The sequence below is a fragment of the Pristiophorus japonicus genome, chromosome 9 (assembly GCF_044704955.1).
Source record: "Pristiophorus japonicus isolate sPriJap1 chromosome 9, sPriJap1.hap1, whole genome shotgun sequence".
In the NCBI taxonomy this organism is placed as follows: Eukaryota; Metazoa; Chordata; class Chondrichthyes; family Pristiophoridae; genus Pristiophorus; species Pristiophorus japonicus.
The window spans coordinates 3,086,913-3,101,337 of NC_091985.1; the positions used below are offsets into that span (position 1 = coordinate 3,086,913).

At 49.4% G+C, this 14,425-nt stretch overlaps 1 protein-coding gene across 3 annotated transcripts in view; it reads left to right on the forward strand.

The window, feature by feature from the left end:
- Positions 1-10,773, forward strand: part of dnajc27 (DnaJ (Hsp40) homolog, subfamily C, member 27) — a 75,203-nt gene extending 64,430 nt beyond the window's left edge. For all 3 annotated transcript variants that reach the window (XM_070889018.1, XM_070889017.1, XM_070889019.1), the window contains one exon: positions 7,675-10,773. In XM_070889018.1, coding sequence (XP_070745119.1) covers positions 7,675-7,807 — 133 coding nt within the window. In that variant the 3' untranslated portion in view covers positions 7,808-10,773. The remainder of the gene's footprint in view (positions 1-7,674) is intronic.
- Positions 10,774-14,425: the final 3,652 nt, after the last annotated feature.

The window sequence follows — 14,425 nt, forward strand, 5'->3', positions numbered from 1 at the left end:
GGGCAGGGAAGTGGAGCTGAGTCCATGAACAGATCAGCCATGATCTTATTGAATGGCCGACTCCTGCTCCTATTTCTTATGTTCTTATGTTCTCCCTTGTTGGGCTTATTACATACTGGCTAAAGACGTTCTCCTGAATGCATTTTAGGAATTCTTCATGCTTTATACAATTAAGGAGCGAGGAGCTAAATTAAAAAGTAGGACCTCAAAAGTAGTAATCTCGGGATTGCTACCAGTGCCACGTGATAGTCAGAGTAGGAATCGCAGGATAGCTCAGATGAATACGTGGCTTGAGCAGTGGTGCAGCAGGGAGGGATTCAAATTCCTGGGGCATTGGAACCGGTTCTGGGGGAGGTGGGACCAGTACAAACCGGACGGTCTGCACCTGGGCAGGACCGGAACCAATGTCCTCGGGGGAGTGTTTGCTTGTGCTGTTGGGGAGGAGTTAAACTAATATGGCAGGGGGATGGGAACCAATGCAGGGAGATAGAGGGAAACAAAAAGGAGGCAAAAACAAAAGACAGAAAGGAGATGAGGAAAAGTGGAGGGCAGAGAAACCCAAGGCAAAGAACAAAAAGGGCCATTGTACAGCAAAATTCTAAAAGGACAGAGGGTGTTAAAAAAAAAACAAGCCTAAAGGCTTTGTGTCTTAATGCAAGGAGTATCCACAATAAGGTGGATGAATTAACTGTGCAAATAGATGTTAACAAATATGATGTGATTGGGATTACGGAGACGTGGCTCCAGGATGAGCAGGGCTGGGAACTCAACATCCAGGGGTATTCAACATTCAGGAAGGATAGAATAAAAGGAAAAGGAGGTGGGGTAGCATTGCTGGTTAAGGAGGAGATTAAGGCAATAGTTAGGAAGGACATTAGCTTGGATGATGTGGAATCTATATGGGTAGAGCTGCAGAACACCAAAGGGCAAAAAACGTTAGTGGGAGTTGTGCACAGACCTCCAAACAGTAGTAGTGATGTTGGGGAGGGCATCAAACAGGAAATTAGGGGTGCGTGCAATAAAGGTGCAGCAGTTATAATGGGTGACTTTAATATGCACATAGATTGGGCTAACCAAACTGGAAGCAATACGGTGGAGGAGGATTTTCTGGAGTGCATAAGGGATGGTTTTTTAGACCAATATGTCGAGGAACCAACTAGGGGGGAGGCCATCTTAGACTGGGTGTTGTGTAATGAGAGAGGATTAATTAGCAATCTCGTTGTGCGAGGCCCCTTGGGGAAGAGTGACCATAATATGGTGGAATTCTGCATTAGGATGGAGAATGAAACAGTTAATTCAGAGACCATGGTCCAGAACTTAAAGAAGGCTAACTTTGAAGGTATGAGGCGTGAATTGGCTGAGATGGATTGGCGAATGATACTTAAGGGGTTGACTGTGGATGGGCAATGGCAGACATTTAGAGACCGCATGGATGAACTACAACAATTGTACATTCCTGTCTGGCATAGAAATAAAAAAGGGAAGGTGGCTCAACCGTGGCTATCAAGGGAAATCAGGGATAGTATTAAAGCCAAGGAAGTGGCATACAAATTGGCCAGAAATAGCAGCGAACCTGGGGACTGGGAGAAATTTAGAACTCAGCAGAGGAGGACAAAGGGTTTGATTAGGGCAGGGAAAATGGAGTATGAGAAGAAGCTTGCAGGGAACATTAAGATGGATTGCAAAAGTTTCTATAGATATGTAAAGAGAAAAAGGTTAGTAAAGACAAATGTAGGTCCCCTGCAGTCAGAATCAGGGGAAGTCATAACGGGGAACAAAGAAATGGCGGACCAATTGAACAAGTACTTTGGTTCGGTATTCACGAAGGAGGACACGAACAACCTTCCGGTTATAAAAGGGGTCGGGGGGTCTAGTAAGGAGGAGGAACTGAGGGAAATCCTTATTAGCCGGGAAATTGTGTTGGGGAAATTGATGGGATTGAAGGCCGATAAATCCCCAGGGCCTGATGGACTGCATCCCAGAGTACTTAAGGAGGTGGCCTTGGAAATAGTGGATGCGTTGACAGTCATTTTCCAACATTCCATTGACTCTGGATCAGTTCCTATGGAGTGGAGGGTAGCCAATGTAACCCCACTTTTTAAAAAAGGAGGGAGAGAGAAAACAGGGAATTATAGACCGGTCAGCCTGACATCGGTAGTGGGTAAAATGATGGAATCAATTATTAAGGATGTCATAGCAGTGCATTTGGAAAGAGGTGACATGATAGGTCCAAGTCAGCATGGATTTGTGAAAGGGAAATCATGCTTGACAAATCTTCTGGAATTTTTTGAGGATGTTTCCAGTAGAGTGGATAAGGGAGAACCAGTTGATGTGGTATATTTGGACTTTCAGAAGGCGTTCGACAAGGTCCCACACAAGAGATTGATGTGCAAAGTTAGAGCACATGGGATTGGGGGTAGTGTACTGACATGGATTGAGAACTGGTTGTCAGACAGGAAGCAAAGAGTAGGAGTAAATGGGTACTTTTCAGAATGGCAGGCAGTGACTAGTGGGGTACCGCAAGGTTCTGTGCTGGGGCCCCAGCTGTTTACACTGTACATTAATGATTTAGATGAGGGGATTAAATGTAGTATCTCCAAATTTGCGGATGACACTAAGTTGGGTGGCAGTGTGAGCTGCGAGGAGGATGCTGTGAGGCTGCAGAGCGACTTGGCTAGGTTAGGTGAGTGGGCAAATGCATGGCAGATGAAGTATAATGTGGATAAATGTCAGGTTATCCACTTTGGTGGTAAAAACAGAGAGACAGACTATTATCTGAATGGTGACAGATTAGGAAAAGGGGAGGTGCAAAGAGACCTGGGTGTCATGGTACATCAGTCATTGAAAGTTGGCATGCAGGTGCAGCAGGCGGTTAAGAAAGCAAATGGCATGTTGGCCTTCATAGCAAGGGGATTTGAGTACAGGGGCAGGGAGGTGTTGCTACAGTTGTACAGGGCATTGGTGAGGCCACACCTGGAGTATTGTGTACAGTTTTGGTCTCCTAACCTGAGGACGGACATTCTTGCTATTGAGGGAGTGCAGCGAAGGTTCACCAGACTGATTCCCGGGATGGCGGGACTGACCTATCAAGAAAGACTGGATCAACTGGGCTTGTATTCACTGGAGTTCAGAAGAATGAGAGGGGACCTCATAGAAACATATAAAATTCTGACGGGGTTAGACAGGTTAGATGCAGGAAGAATGTTCCCAATGTTGGGGAAGTCCAGAACCAGGGGTCACAGTCTAAGGATAAGGGGTAAGCCATTTAGGACCGAGATGCGGAGGAACTTCTTCACCCAGAGAGTGGTGAACCTGTGGAATTCTCTACCACAGAAAGTTGTTGAGGCCAATTCACTAAATATATTCAAAGAGGAGTTGGATGAGGTCCTTACTGCTAGGGGGATCAAGGGGTATGGCGAGAAAGCAGGAATGGGGTACTGAAGTTGAATGTTCAGCCATGAACTCATTGAATGGCGGTGCAGGCTAGAAGGGCCGAATGGCCTACTCCTGCACCTATTTTCTATGTTTCTATGTTTCTATGACACGACTTTTTTCCCTGTTAATATTAGGTAAGTTAAAATCCCCCACTATTACAGCTCTATAGTTTTAGCAGTTTGCCCACATATTTGTTCTTCTATCTGACTGCTTGGGAGTCTATAGTACACTCTCCTTAGTGTGATCGCCCCTTTCTTGTTCTTCAGTTGAACCCATTTGGCTTCATTTGATGACCCCTCTGACATATCATCCCTCCTCACAGCTGTAATAGTTTCTTTAATCAATACATGTGCACCCTCCCTCCTTTGTTATCCCCTCTCTATCCCGTCTGAAAACCCTGTAACCAGGAATGTTGAGCTGCCATGTCTCAGTAATAGCTATAATATCATACTCCCAAGTGTGTGTCTGTGCTCTCAGTTCACCTGCCTTATTCCCTATACTCCTTGCATTGAAGTATATACCATTGAGTGGTGCCAAACTTCCTTGTTGTCTATTTTCCAGCCCTTGTTTCTTCTTTCTTCCAAATTCACTTTCTACTTTTCTGCCTTCCAATTCCAGCTTTGCTTCTCTCCTGACTGAATCTACTCTCAGGTTCCCGTCCCCCTGCCAAGCTAGTTTAAACCCTCCCCAAGAGCACTAGCAAACCCCCCTGCGAGGATATTGGTCCCGGCTCTGTTGAGGTGCAACCTGTCGGGCTTGTACAGGTCCCACCTCCCCAGGAATGATCCCAATGCCTTAGGAATCTAAAGCCCTCGCTCCTGCACCATCTCTCCAGCCACGTATTAATCTGCTCTATCCTCCTAATTCTGTACTCACTAGCTCGTGGCACCGGGAGTGATCCGGAGAGTACTACTTTTTGAGGTCCTGCTTTTTAATCTCTCTCTCCTCCCTAAACTCTTCCTGCAGGACCTCATCCCTCTTCCTACCGATGTCATTGGTACCAATATGACCATGACCTCTGGCTGTTCACCCTCTCCCCCCAGAATGCCCTGCAGCCGCTCAGTGACATCCTTGACCCTGGCACCAGGGAGGCAACACACCATCCTGGAGTCAGGTCTGTGGCTGCAGTAACGCCTGTCTGCTCCCCTGACTATTGATTCTCCTACCACTATAGCTCTTCCATTCTTTTTCCTCCCCCCGCCCCGTACATCTGAGCCACCCGTGGTGCCGTGGACTTAGCTCTGGCTGCACTCCCCAGAGGCACCATCGCCCTCACCAGTACTCAACAGAATGCTGGTTGGAGAGCGAGATGGGTTCAGGGGACTCCTGCACGATCTGCCGACTACTCCTCTTCTGTCTGATGGTCACACATTGTCTCTCCCTGCACAGTTTTAAGCTGCGGGATGACGACCTCTAGAAACGTGCTACCATGAAATTCTCAGTCTCGCGGATGCGCCGCAGTGACTCCAGCCGCCGGCTCAAGCTCCGAAGCGTGGAGCTCAAGCCTCTGTCGCTGGTGACACCTCCTGAACACATGGTCGGCCAGGTTATACGAGGCGTCCAGGACTTCCCACATGGCCCAGGATGTGCACTCCACTAGACTGAGCTGCCCTACCATGCCTCGAGTTAATAGACTCTGAACTATCCAGTAGAAATAAACTTAAAACTTAGCAAAACACACTCCACAGCGACTCACCAATCGGCTCCACACTCTATTTTATGGGCTATGAAAAGAACCTAATAACTTTTCTTTTTAATTAAATATTTTATTTAATTAGTCAGATTTTTAAATTTAGAAATATCACTTGTCTATGTTTTTAAATCGCCACTCTTAATTTACATCGATGCACAAGGTTTTACAAAAAGAGAGATACTCACTTACCTGCATCCCTGTGATGTCACACTTTGATTTTGTCCCATTTTCCACTCGCACTAACTCCTTTATCCCCCTCCCCCCCCCCCCCCCCCCCCCCCGTCGCTCGGGTCCCGCTCTCGCTGTGCCCTAGGGCACTAACTCCTTTATCCCCCTCCCCCCCCCCCCCCCGTCGCTCAGGTCCCGCTTTTGCTGTGCCCTAGGGCACTAACTCCTTTATCCCCCTCCCCCCCCCCCCCCCCCCGTCGCTCAGGTCCCGCTCTCGCTGTGCCCTAGGGCACTAGCTCCTTTATACCCCATCGCTCGGGTCCCACTCTCGCTGTGCCCTAGGGCACTAACTCCTTTATCCCCATCGCTCGGGTCCCACTCTCGCTGTGCCCTAGGGCACTAACTCCTTTATCCCCATCGCCCGGGTCCCACTCTCGCTGTGCCCTAGGGCACTAACTCCTTTATCCCCATCGCCCGGGTCCCACTCTCGCTGTGCCCTAGGGCACTAACTCCTTTATCCCCATCGCTCGGGTCCCACTCTCGCTGTGCCCTAGGGCACTAACTCCTTTATCCCCATCGCTCGGGTCCCACTCTCGCTGTGCCCTAGGGCACTAACTCCTTTATCCCCCTCCCCCCCCCCCCCCATCGCTCGGGTCCCACTCTCGCTGTGCCCTAGGGCACTAACTCCTTTATCCCCCATCGCTCGGGTCCCACTCTCGCTGTGCCCTAGGGCACTAACTCCTTTATCCCCCATCGCTCGGGTCCCACTCTCGCTGTGCCCTAGGGCACTAACTCCTTTATCCCCATCGCTCAGGTCCCGCTCTCGCTGTGCACTAGGGCACTAACTCCTTTATCCCCATCGCTCGGGTCCCGCTCTCGCTGTGCACTAGGGCACTAACTCCTTTATCCCCCGTCGCTCGGGTCCCGCTCTCGCTGTGCCCTAGGGCACTAACTCCTTTATCCCCATCGCTCGGGTCCCACTCTCGCTGTGCCCTAGGGCACTAACTCCTTTATCCCCATCGCTCGTGTCCCGCTCTCACTGTGCCCTCGGGCACTAACTCCTTTATCCCCCATCGCTCGGGTCCCACTCTCGCTGTGCCCTCTGGCACTAACTCCTTTATCCCCCATCGCTCGGGTCCCGCTCTCGCTGTGCCCTAGGGCACTAACTCCTTTATACCCCATCGCTCGGGTCCCACTCTCGCTGTGCCCTAGGGCACTAACTCCTTTATCCCCATCGCTCGGGTCCCACTCTCGCTGTGCCCTAGGGCACTAACTCCTTTATCCCCATCGCTCGGGTCCCGCTCTCACTGTGCCCTAGGGCACTAACTCCTTTATACCCCATCGCTCGGGTCCCGCTCTCGCTGTGCCCTAGGGCACTAACTCCTTTATACCCCATCGCTCGGGTCCCACTCTCGCTGTGCTCTAGGGCACTAACTCCTTTATCCCCCATCGCTCGGGTCCCACTCTCGCTGTGCCCTAGGGCACTAACTCCTTTATCCCCATCGCTCGGGTCCCACTCTCGCTGTGTCCTAGGGCACTAACTCCTTTATCCCCATCGCTCGGGTCCCGCTCTCGCTGTGCCCTCGGGCACTAACTCCTTTATCCCCCATCGCTCGGGTCCCACTCTCGCTGTGCCCTAGGGCACTAACTCCTTTATCCCCATCGCTCGGGTCCCACTCTCGCTGTGCCCTAGGGCACTAACTCCTTTATCCCCCATCGCCCGGGTCCCACTCTCGCTGTGCCCTAGGGCACTAACTCCTTTATCCCCATCGCTCGGGTGCCAATCTCGCTGTGCCCTCGGGCACTAACTCCTTTATCCCCATCGCTCGGGTCCCACTCTCGCTGTGCCCTAGGGCACTAACTCCTTTATCCCCCATCGCTCGGGTCCCACTCTCGCTGTGCCCTAGGGCACTAACTCCTTTATACCCCATCGCTCGGGTCCCGCTCTCGCTGTGCCCTCGGGCACCAGTTAGTGAACCAGTTGAGTTTTTATGACAATCCGACAGCTTCATGGTCACTTTTACGGATCACAGCTTTTTATTTTCAGATTATTAAAATGAAATTAAATTCATAAACTGTCCTGGTGAAATTTGGACCGATGTTCACATTCATGTTCAAACTCATGTTACTTATTAGTCCAGTAACAGAACCACTACAGTCCTATACCCCTACCGTGGGGATCACAAAATAGAAAATAATGGAAAACCACAACAGGCCCAAGCATCGGAAAGAGGGAAGACCATTTGAGGTCAGAACTGAGTTGTGCCCAAAATGTTCGTGCTCATCTCCTGTCGGATACTGAGTGAGCGGCTGTATATTTGGAACCATGCCCCTTTATATTGTGTATAATGCACCCTAAGACTGTGCCACTTTTACAGGGATGAGGTAAACAAAGCCTATCGGAAGTTGGCCATGCTCCTTCACCCAGACAAGTGCATTGCTCCGGGGAGCGAAGACGCCTTCAAAGCAGTCGTCAACGCACGGACCGTGTTGCTGAAAAACATCAAGTAAAAAAGGGGCATACCATCGAAGTCTGCCTTGATTCTAACGCCAGATAAGGAACTGCTCTCTCCCCAGACTACACTATCTGTACTTGAGATTTTATTGGAAATAAGGAGTCAGCAAATGTCATTTAATACTGGGTGTGAGCGCAGGATTAATAAATGTGAACATTTATACTTAGTGTAATTTTTAAACTGATCAGCACAACTGTGCTTCACCCATCCAAACCCCTGGAACAGGAGACAAGTGCCAACTATGTCCCTTAAAGGGAGAGTGGCCACTGCGGTGTGAAGAGTATTCAAGGGGCCCAGTGTTGCGGGTTGACGAAGGTGGGCATTGAAGAGGGACTCCTGAATGCACGTACTTCAAGAAGCACAGATGAGTAGCGAAGCAATGTTGTATGCTCTCCACTGATCCTCTCCATCTCTATAGTCATTATCCTAATTCAGGTGTCCTGCTTCACAACCCCCTTCCTTCATGTCGCCCAAACAGCCTCATGCTCTCTGTCTGCTGAGGGTTTTGTGTTTATGGGCTGTTGCAGGGTACAGTGCAGGCGATGGTAATGGCAGCAACTGCCTAACCTGGGGACTTCTCACAGCCTGCACCAGGTTCTGGGCAGGTCTAAACTCAACTCTCCCACACACAATAGTTGAGCCACTCCTGAGGGAAGAGGTGCTGAGTTGCTATCCCCTTTCCTTCCTCACAGGTTTATCTTCAGAAAACCTTCTGCCTGGGCTGCGTCACCAACACCCATTGGACACTGGATGTCGGAGCCAGCACTCTGAACACTGACCTCCAGGGCTGCCCGCAATGGAACTTGAACTTGAACCTTTCCTCTCCTGACACAGGCCGGAATAGTCCCCCTGAGCCAGTGGTCACACCATCTAGACACTGGTGCCCTGCTGGGTATTACCCAGTAATTACAGACCAGGTTCGACTCTGCACCCGCCAGAGCTACCTGCAGTGGGGCTCAAACCCTTCACCTTGTGACTCGGAGGCAGGAATACTCCCCCTGAGCCAGTGCTCATGCCATGGTGATGTTTTGCCCCTCATGAAATGCTCATTATCTTTCCTGACTGGCCTGCTGGTTTGAACCTTATTGACTGCTGGAACTTGCTGGAATCGATTTGGAGGATGTTTCTGCTTTAACTTTTTTACTTTATGAAGCTACTCTGTGTTGCTAGCTGACGGTACCTTTCTTCACGAGTAGCAGCAGATTGGGCAGTGGATCCAATCCAATTCAGCTGGTGCCCTATCTGAGTGCAGGACAGGCCTCCAGTCTTCTGTGTATGACTTAGTGGAGAGTGTGTTTACCCCTAGTCCATCGAGGGCCCCAAGTTGCATGGTGTCTTGGTGGTAAAGTGGTGCTGGGCTTGAGTGCGGAGAGTGCTGCATAGACAAGGTCAGGCTGATTAAATGCCAAGATTTTCAAACAATCACAAACAACTACTCCATAAACTATGTGGTGGAATGATGGGAGTGGTCCATTCGTGGACAATACTATCATCTCATACTATTCACATTCATGGCATCGTTACATCAGGGGCCCCCACCGGACCCGGTTTAAAGACCGTGGTGCCAGTCAGTGGCCATGTGATGAAGATTGGAGATGCTGCTTGTGGAAGAACGGTAGGTATACCCACCTGAGCCACCCAGTTCTTGCCCTGGAATACTTTACCAAGTTTGAGGGAGTCAGTCATCTATTGCCTGAGGGTACACTCCTGTGCCTGTTTGTCCAATAGTGATTGGCTGATCCATCCTGATGTTCAGGCATGAGAACTGCTGATTCACAAAAAGGACTATAAAGTCCACAGGATGTCAGCACAAGCTATACTGTGCATTGAGGAATTGGAAGGCCTGTTGTTGATAGCCTGTTGATTCTAACATCATGGACATGCACCCTGACCAGCAGAGTTTGGGGAGTTGTGTAGTGAGTGGTGGTGTTCTGCTAGAGGGAAGGATTAAAGTGTACTACAGTGAGGGTTGGTATGCTCCCTCAGTTTACTCTGGTTGGAGAATATATACAACATGTGCTTGGTACATCCATGGCAGGAAGGATGATTACATTTTCCGTGTGATCTTCAGGTGCAGTGTGTTGTATTTGTCAATCACCAGGTCCTGTGTTGTGTCTATAATCCCAGCTGTACTGTCAGCATGCTGTGTTAATAAGCCCCGAGTTGTGCTCTGTGTTCAGTGTATTAATGATTCAGAGGAGTCTTTGTCACGGCTCAGAAAGCTGAGTTTTTAATGTATTTTAATATTTGACTGGTTGTTGCTTATTTATTATTCTGTTTTTCATTGTGTTGAAAGTGCAATACACAAATCGAACACGCTGTTACAATATGTTTCATTTATTTGTTCTGATGAGTGCATTGTTTACAGTCTGTACACAGTGGATACAGTGTGTAATGCTAACACGAGGATCTGGGATACAGTACTGGTGGGTGCAGGTCTCTAACACTGGGGTACAGTATCGGTGGGTGCAGGTCTGTCACTAACACTGGGGTACAGTACTGGTGGGTACTGGTCTGTCACTGTATAACACTGGGGTACAGTATCGGTGGGTACAGGTCTGTCACTATATAACACTGGGGTACAGTACTGATGGGTACAGGTCTGTCACTGTATAACACTGGGGTACAGTACTGGTGGGTACAGGTCTGTCACTCTAACACTGAGGTACAGTACTGGTGGGTACAGGTCTGTCACTAACACGGGTACAGTATCGGGTACAAGTCTGTCTTTGGGGTGGCAGTGGTAGAAGTAATATGAAGCAATGTCAGGGGATCTCACAGCTGTGTGTTGCACCATTAATGGGCATTAGGTTAAATGTGATGTCTTTTCCACCCATAGAGCCTGTTCGTGCCAATATATTTAATTACCCAGTGCTAACAGGACTGCCGCATGATGCTTGCCATAAGTATCTTCCTGAATGCTAATTTGTTAACTATGTGAAAATAAATGCATTGTATTAACTGCTGTTGTGTTACTGAATGGAAATCTCCTTTCTGAGCTGTTTGGATTGTGCTGTGAACATCGAGCGTCGGATGGAGGGTTTGGAGCACAGCAGGATGGTTTGGAGTGCGAGTGTCTACTCCACAACTTCAAGGTAAGACCATGTTGAGAAACATTGGCTGAGCTTTCTGAGTCTGAGGGTGATGGGTGATTTTGTGACTGGAAGGATGTTTCCAATGGGGTTCTGCAGGGCTCAGTACTAGGTCCCTTACTTTTTGTGGTGTACATCAATGATCTATACTTGAATATAGGGTGTATAATTAAGAAGTTTGCAGCTGATACTAAAATCGGCTGTGTGATTGATAATGAAGAAGCGAAGAATGCAGGAAGATATCAATCAGGTGGGCAGAACAGTGGCAAATGAAATTTAATCTGGAGAAGTGTGAGGTAATACATTTGGGGAGGGCTAACAAGGAAAGGTAATACACATTAAATGTGTTGTGTATCTGTAAAGCATGCACTCCCATGTTCCGCCACCAGGGAGTGCATCCCCTGAAGTCTCAAGGGATCCCAGCATCCCTTGGGAGCACTGTATATAAGCCGGCCCCTAAGGCCTGTTCCTCACTCTGGAGTGTCTTATTAAAGACTGAGGTTACTGTTACTTTAACCTCCCGTGTGCAGTCTCATCTGTGTTAGGAACACAATAGCTGCCGACGAATCCAACGCAAAGATGCAGCAAACTGTGGGCATCCTGGAGAAGTTCTCGGACAGTGAGGACTGGGAAGCCTATGTCGAACAGCTAGACCAGTACTTTGTAGCCAACGAGCTGGACGGAGAAGGAAGCGCTGCAAAAAGGAGAGCGGTCCTCCTCACGGTCTGCGGGGCACCGACATACAGCCTCTTGAAGAATCTTCTGGCTCCGGTGAAACCCACAGATAAGTCTTATGAGGAGCTGTGTACACTGGTTCGGGAGCATCTTAACCCGAGGGAGAGCGTGCTGGTGGCGAGGTATCAGTTCTATATGTACCAGCGATCTAAAGGTCAGGAAGTGGCGAGCTACGTCGCCAAGCTAAGGCGTGATTTTGATGGCTACCTGGAGCAAATGCTCAGAGACATTTTTGTACTGGGCATTGGCCACGATACAATCCTTTTGACTGTAGAGACACCGACCCTCAGTAAGGCCATTGCGATAGCACAGGCGTTTATGTCCACCAGTGATAACACCAAACAAACCTCAGCACACAAGTGCTAGCAATGTTCATAAATTAACTGGAACTGTGTTTGCGAGCAGAAATGTACAGGGCAGAAACCAACTGCAAGTAGGCCTCAGGTGACCCAGATGACTGAGTCCGCAACAAAGGATGAATGCAAGGCATTTCACACCTTGTTGGCGTTGTGAAGGCTTCCATTCATGCCGGTTCAAAGGCTATGTTTGCAAGAGCTGTGGAACAATAGGGTACCTCCAACGAGCTTGCAGACGAGCTGCAAGCTCTGCAAAACCTGCTAACCACCACGTGGCAGAGGAAGATCGGTCCATGGTGGATCAAAGCAATTTCGAGCCTCAGAGAGGAGGCAGATGCTGAAGTACACTGGGTGCACACATTATCGATGAAATGTCCACCTATAGTGCTAAACGTAAAATTGAATGGCTTACCCGTAGCCATGGAACTGGACACTGACGCTAGCCAATCCATCATGAGTAAAAACATGTTTGAGTGACTGTGGTGCAACAAGGCACTCAGAAAAGCCCTGAGCCCCATCCACACGAAACTGAGAACATACACCAAAGAGCTCATCACCTTCCTGGGCAGCGCCATGGTCAAGGTCACCTACGAGGGCATGGTGCATTATCTGCCACTCTGGATTGTCCCGGGCGATGGCCCCACACTGCTTGGAAGGAGCTGGCTGGACAAAATCCGCTGGAACTGAGATGACATCCGAGCGCTATTACATGTCGATGAGGCCTCATGTACCCAGGTTCTTAACAAATTTCCTTCCCTTTTTGAGCCAGGCATTGGAAACTTTTCTGGGGCGAAGGTGTGGATCCACTTGGTCCCAGAGGCATGACCCATTCACCACAAGGCGCGAGCGGTACCTCACATGATGAGGGAGAGAGTGGAAATCGAGCTGGACAGGCTGCTACGCGAGGGCATCATCTCCCCAGTGGAATTCAGCGAGTGGGCCAGCCCGATTGTTCCAGTACTCAAAAGTGATGGCACGGTCAGGTTTTGCGGAGATTATAAAGTAACTATTAATCGTTTCTCGCTACAGAACCAATACCCGCTACCAAAGGCAGACGACCTATTTGCGACGTTGGTAGGAGGCAAGACATTCACCAAGCTTGACCTGACTTTGGCCTACATGACACAGGAGCTGGAGGCATCTTCGAAGGGCCTCACCTGCATCAACACGCACAAGGGACTGTTCATCTTCAACAGAAGCCCGTTTGGAATTTGGTCGGCTGCAGCGATCTTCCAAAAAAACATGAAGAGCCTACTCAAGTTGGTACCACGCACAGTGGTTTTTCAGGACGACATATTGGTGACAGGTCGGGACACCGTCGAGCACCTACAAAACCTGGAGAAGGTCCACCAGCGACTGAATTGCGTAGGGCTGTGGCTGAAGAGGTCGAAATGCGTCTTCATGGCATCAGAAGTGGAGTTTTTGGGGAGAAAGATCGCGGCGGACGGCATTCGGCCCACAAATGCCAAGACAGAGGCTATCAGGAACGCACCCAGGCCACAGAACGTCATGGAGCTGCGGTCGTTCCTGGGACTCCAACTATTTTGGTAACTTCCTACCGGGGTTAAGCACCCGCTTAGAGCCCCGACATGTGTTATTGCGTAAAGGTGAGAACTGGGTGTGGGGGAAAAAAAACAAGTAATTGCTTTTGAGAAAACCAGAAACATTTTATGCTCCAACAAGCTGCTTGTATTATATAACCCGTGTAAAAGACTCATGCTATAGCATGTTATGCATCGTCGTACGGAGTCGGGTGTGTATTACAACAAGCTAACATTGCGGGGAAGTTGCAACCTGTCGCCTATGTTTCCAGGAGCTTGTCTAAGGCAGAGAGGTCCTACAGCACGATTGAGAAAGAGGCATTAGCGTGTGTGTTCAGGGTAAAGAAAATGCATCAGTACCTGTTTGGCCTCAAATTTGAGCTGGAAACCGATCACAAGCCCCTCATATCCCTGTTCGTTGAAAACAAGGGAATAAATACTCATGCCTCAGCCCGCATACAAGGGTGGGCACTCACGCTATCAGTGTATAACTATAACCATCCGCCACAGGCCAGGCACCGAGAACTGTGCGGATGCTCGAAGTCGGCTACCATTACCCACCACGGGGGTGGAAATGGCACAGCCTACAAACTTGTTGATGGTGGCGCAGCCCGCAGACTTGTTGATGGTCATGGAAGCGTTTGAAAATGATAAATCACCTGTCACGGCCCGCCAGATTAGGACTTGGACCAGCCAAGATCCTCTGCTGTCCCTAGTAAAAAACTGTGTACTGCATGGGAACTGGGCCAGCATCCCCGTTGAAATGCAAGAGCCAATCAAGCCGTTCCAGCGACGAAAGGACGAGCTGTCCATTCAGGCAGACTGCCTGTTGTGGGGTAACCGCGTAGTGCTACCAAAAAAGGGCAGGGAGACTTCATCTTGGATCTCC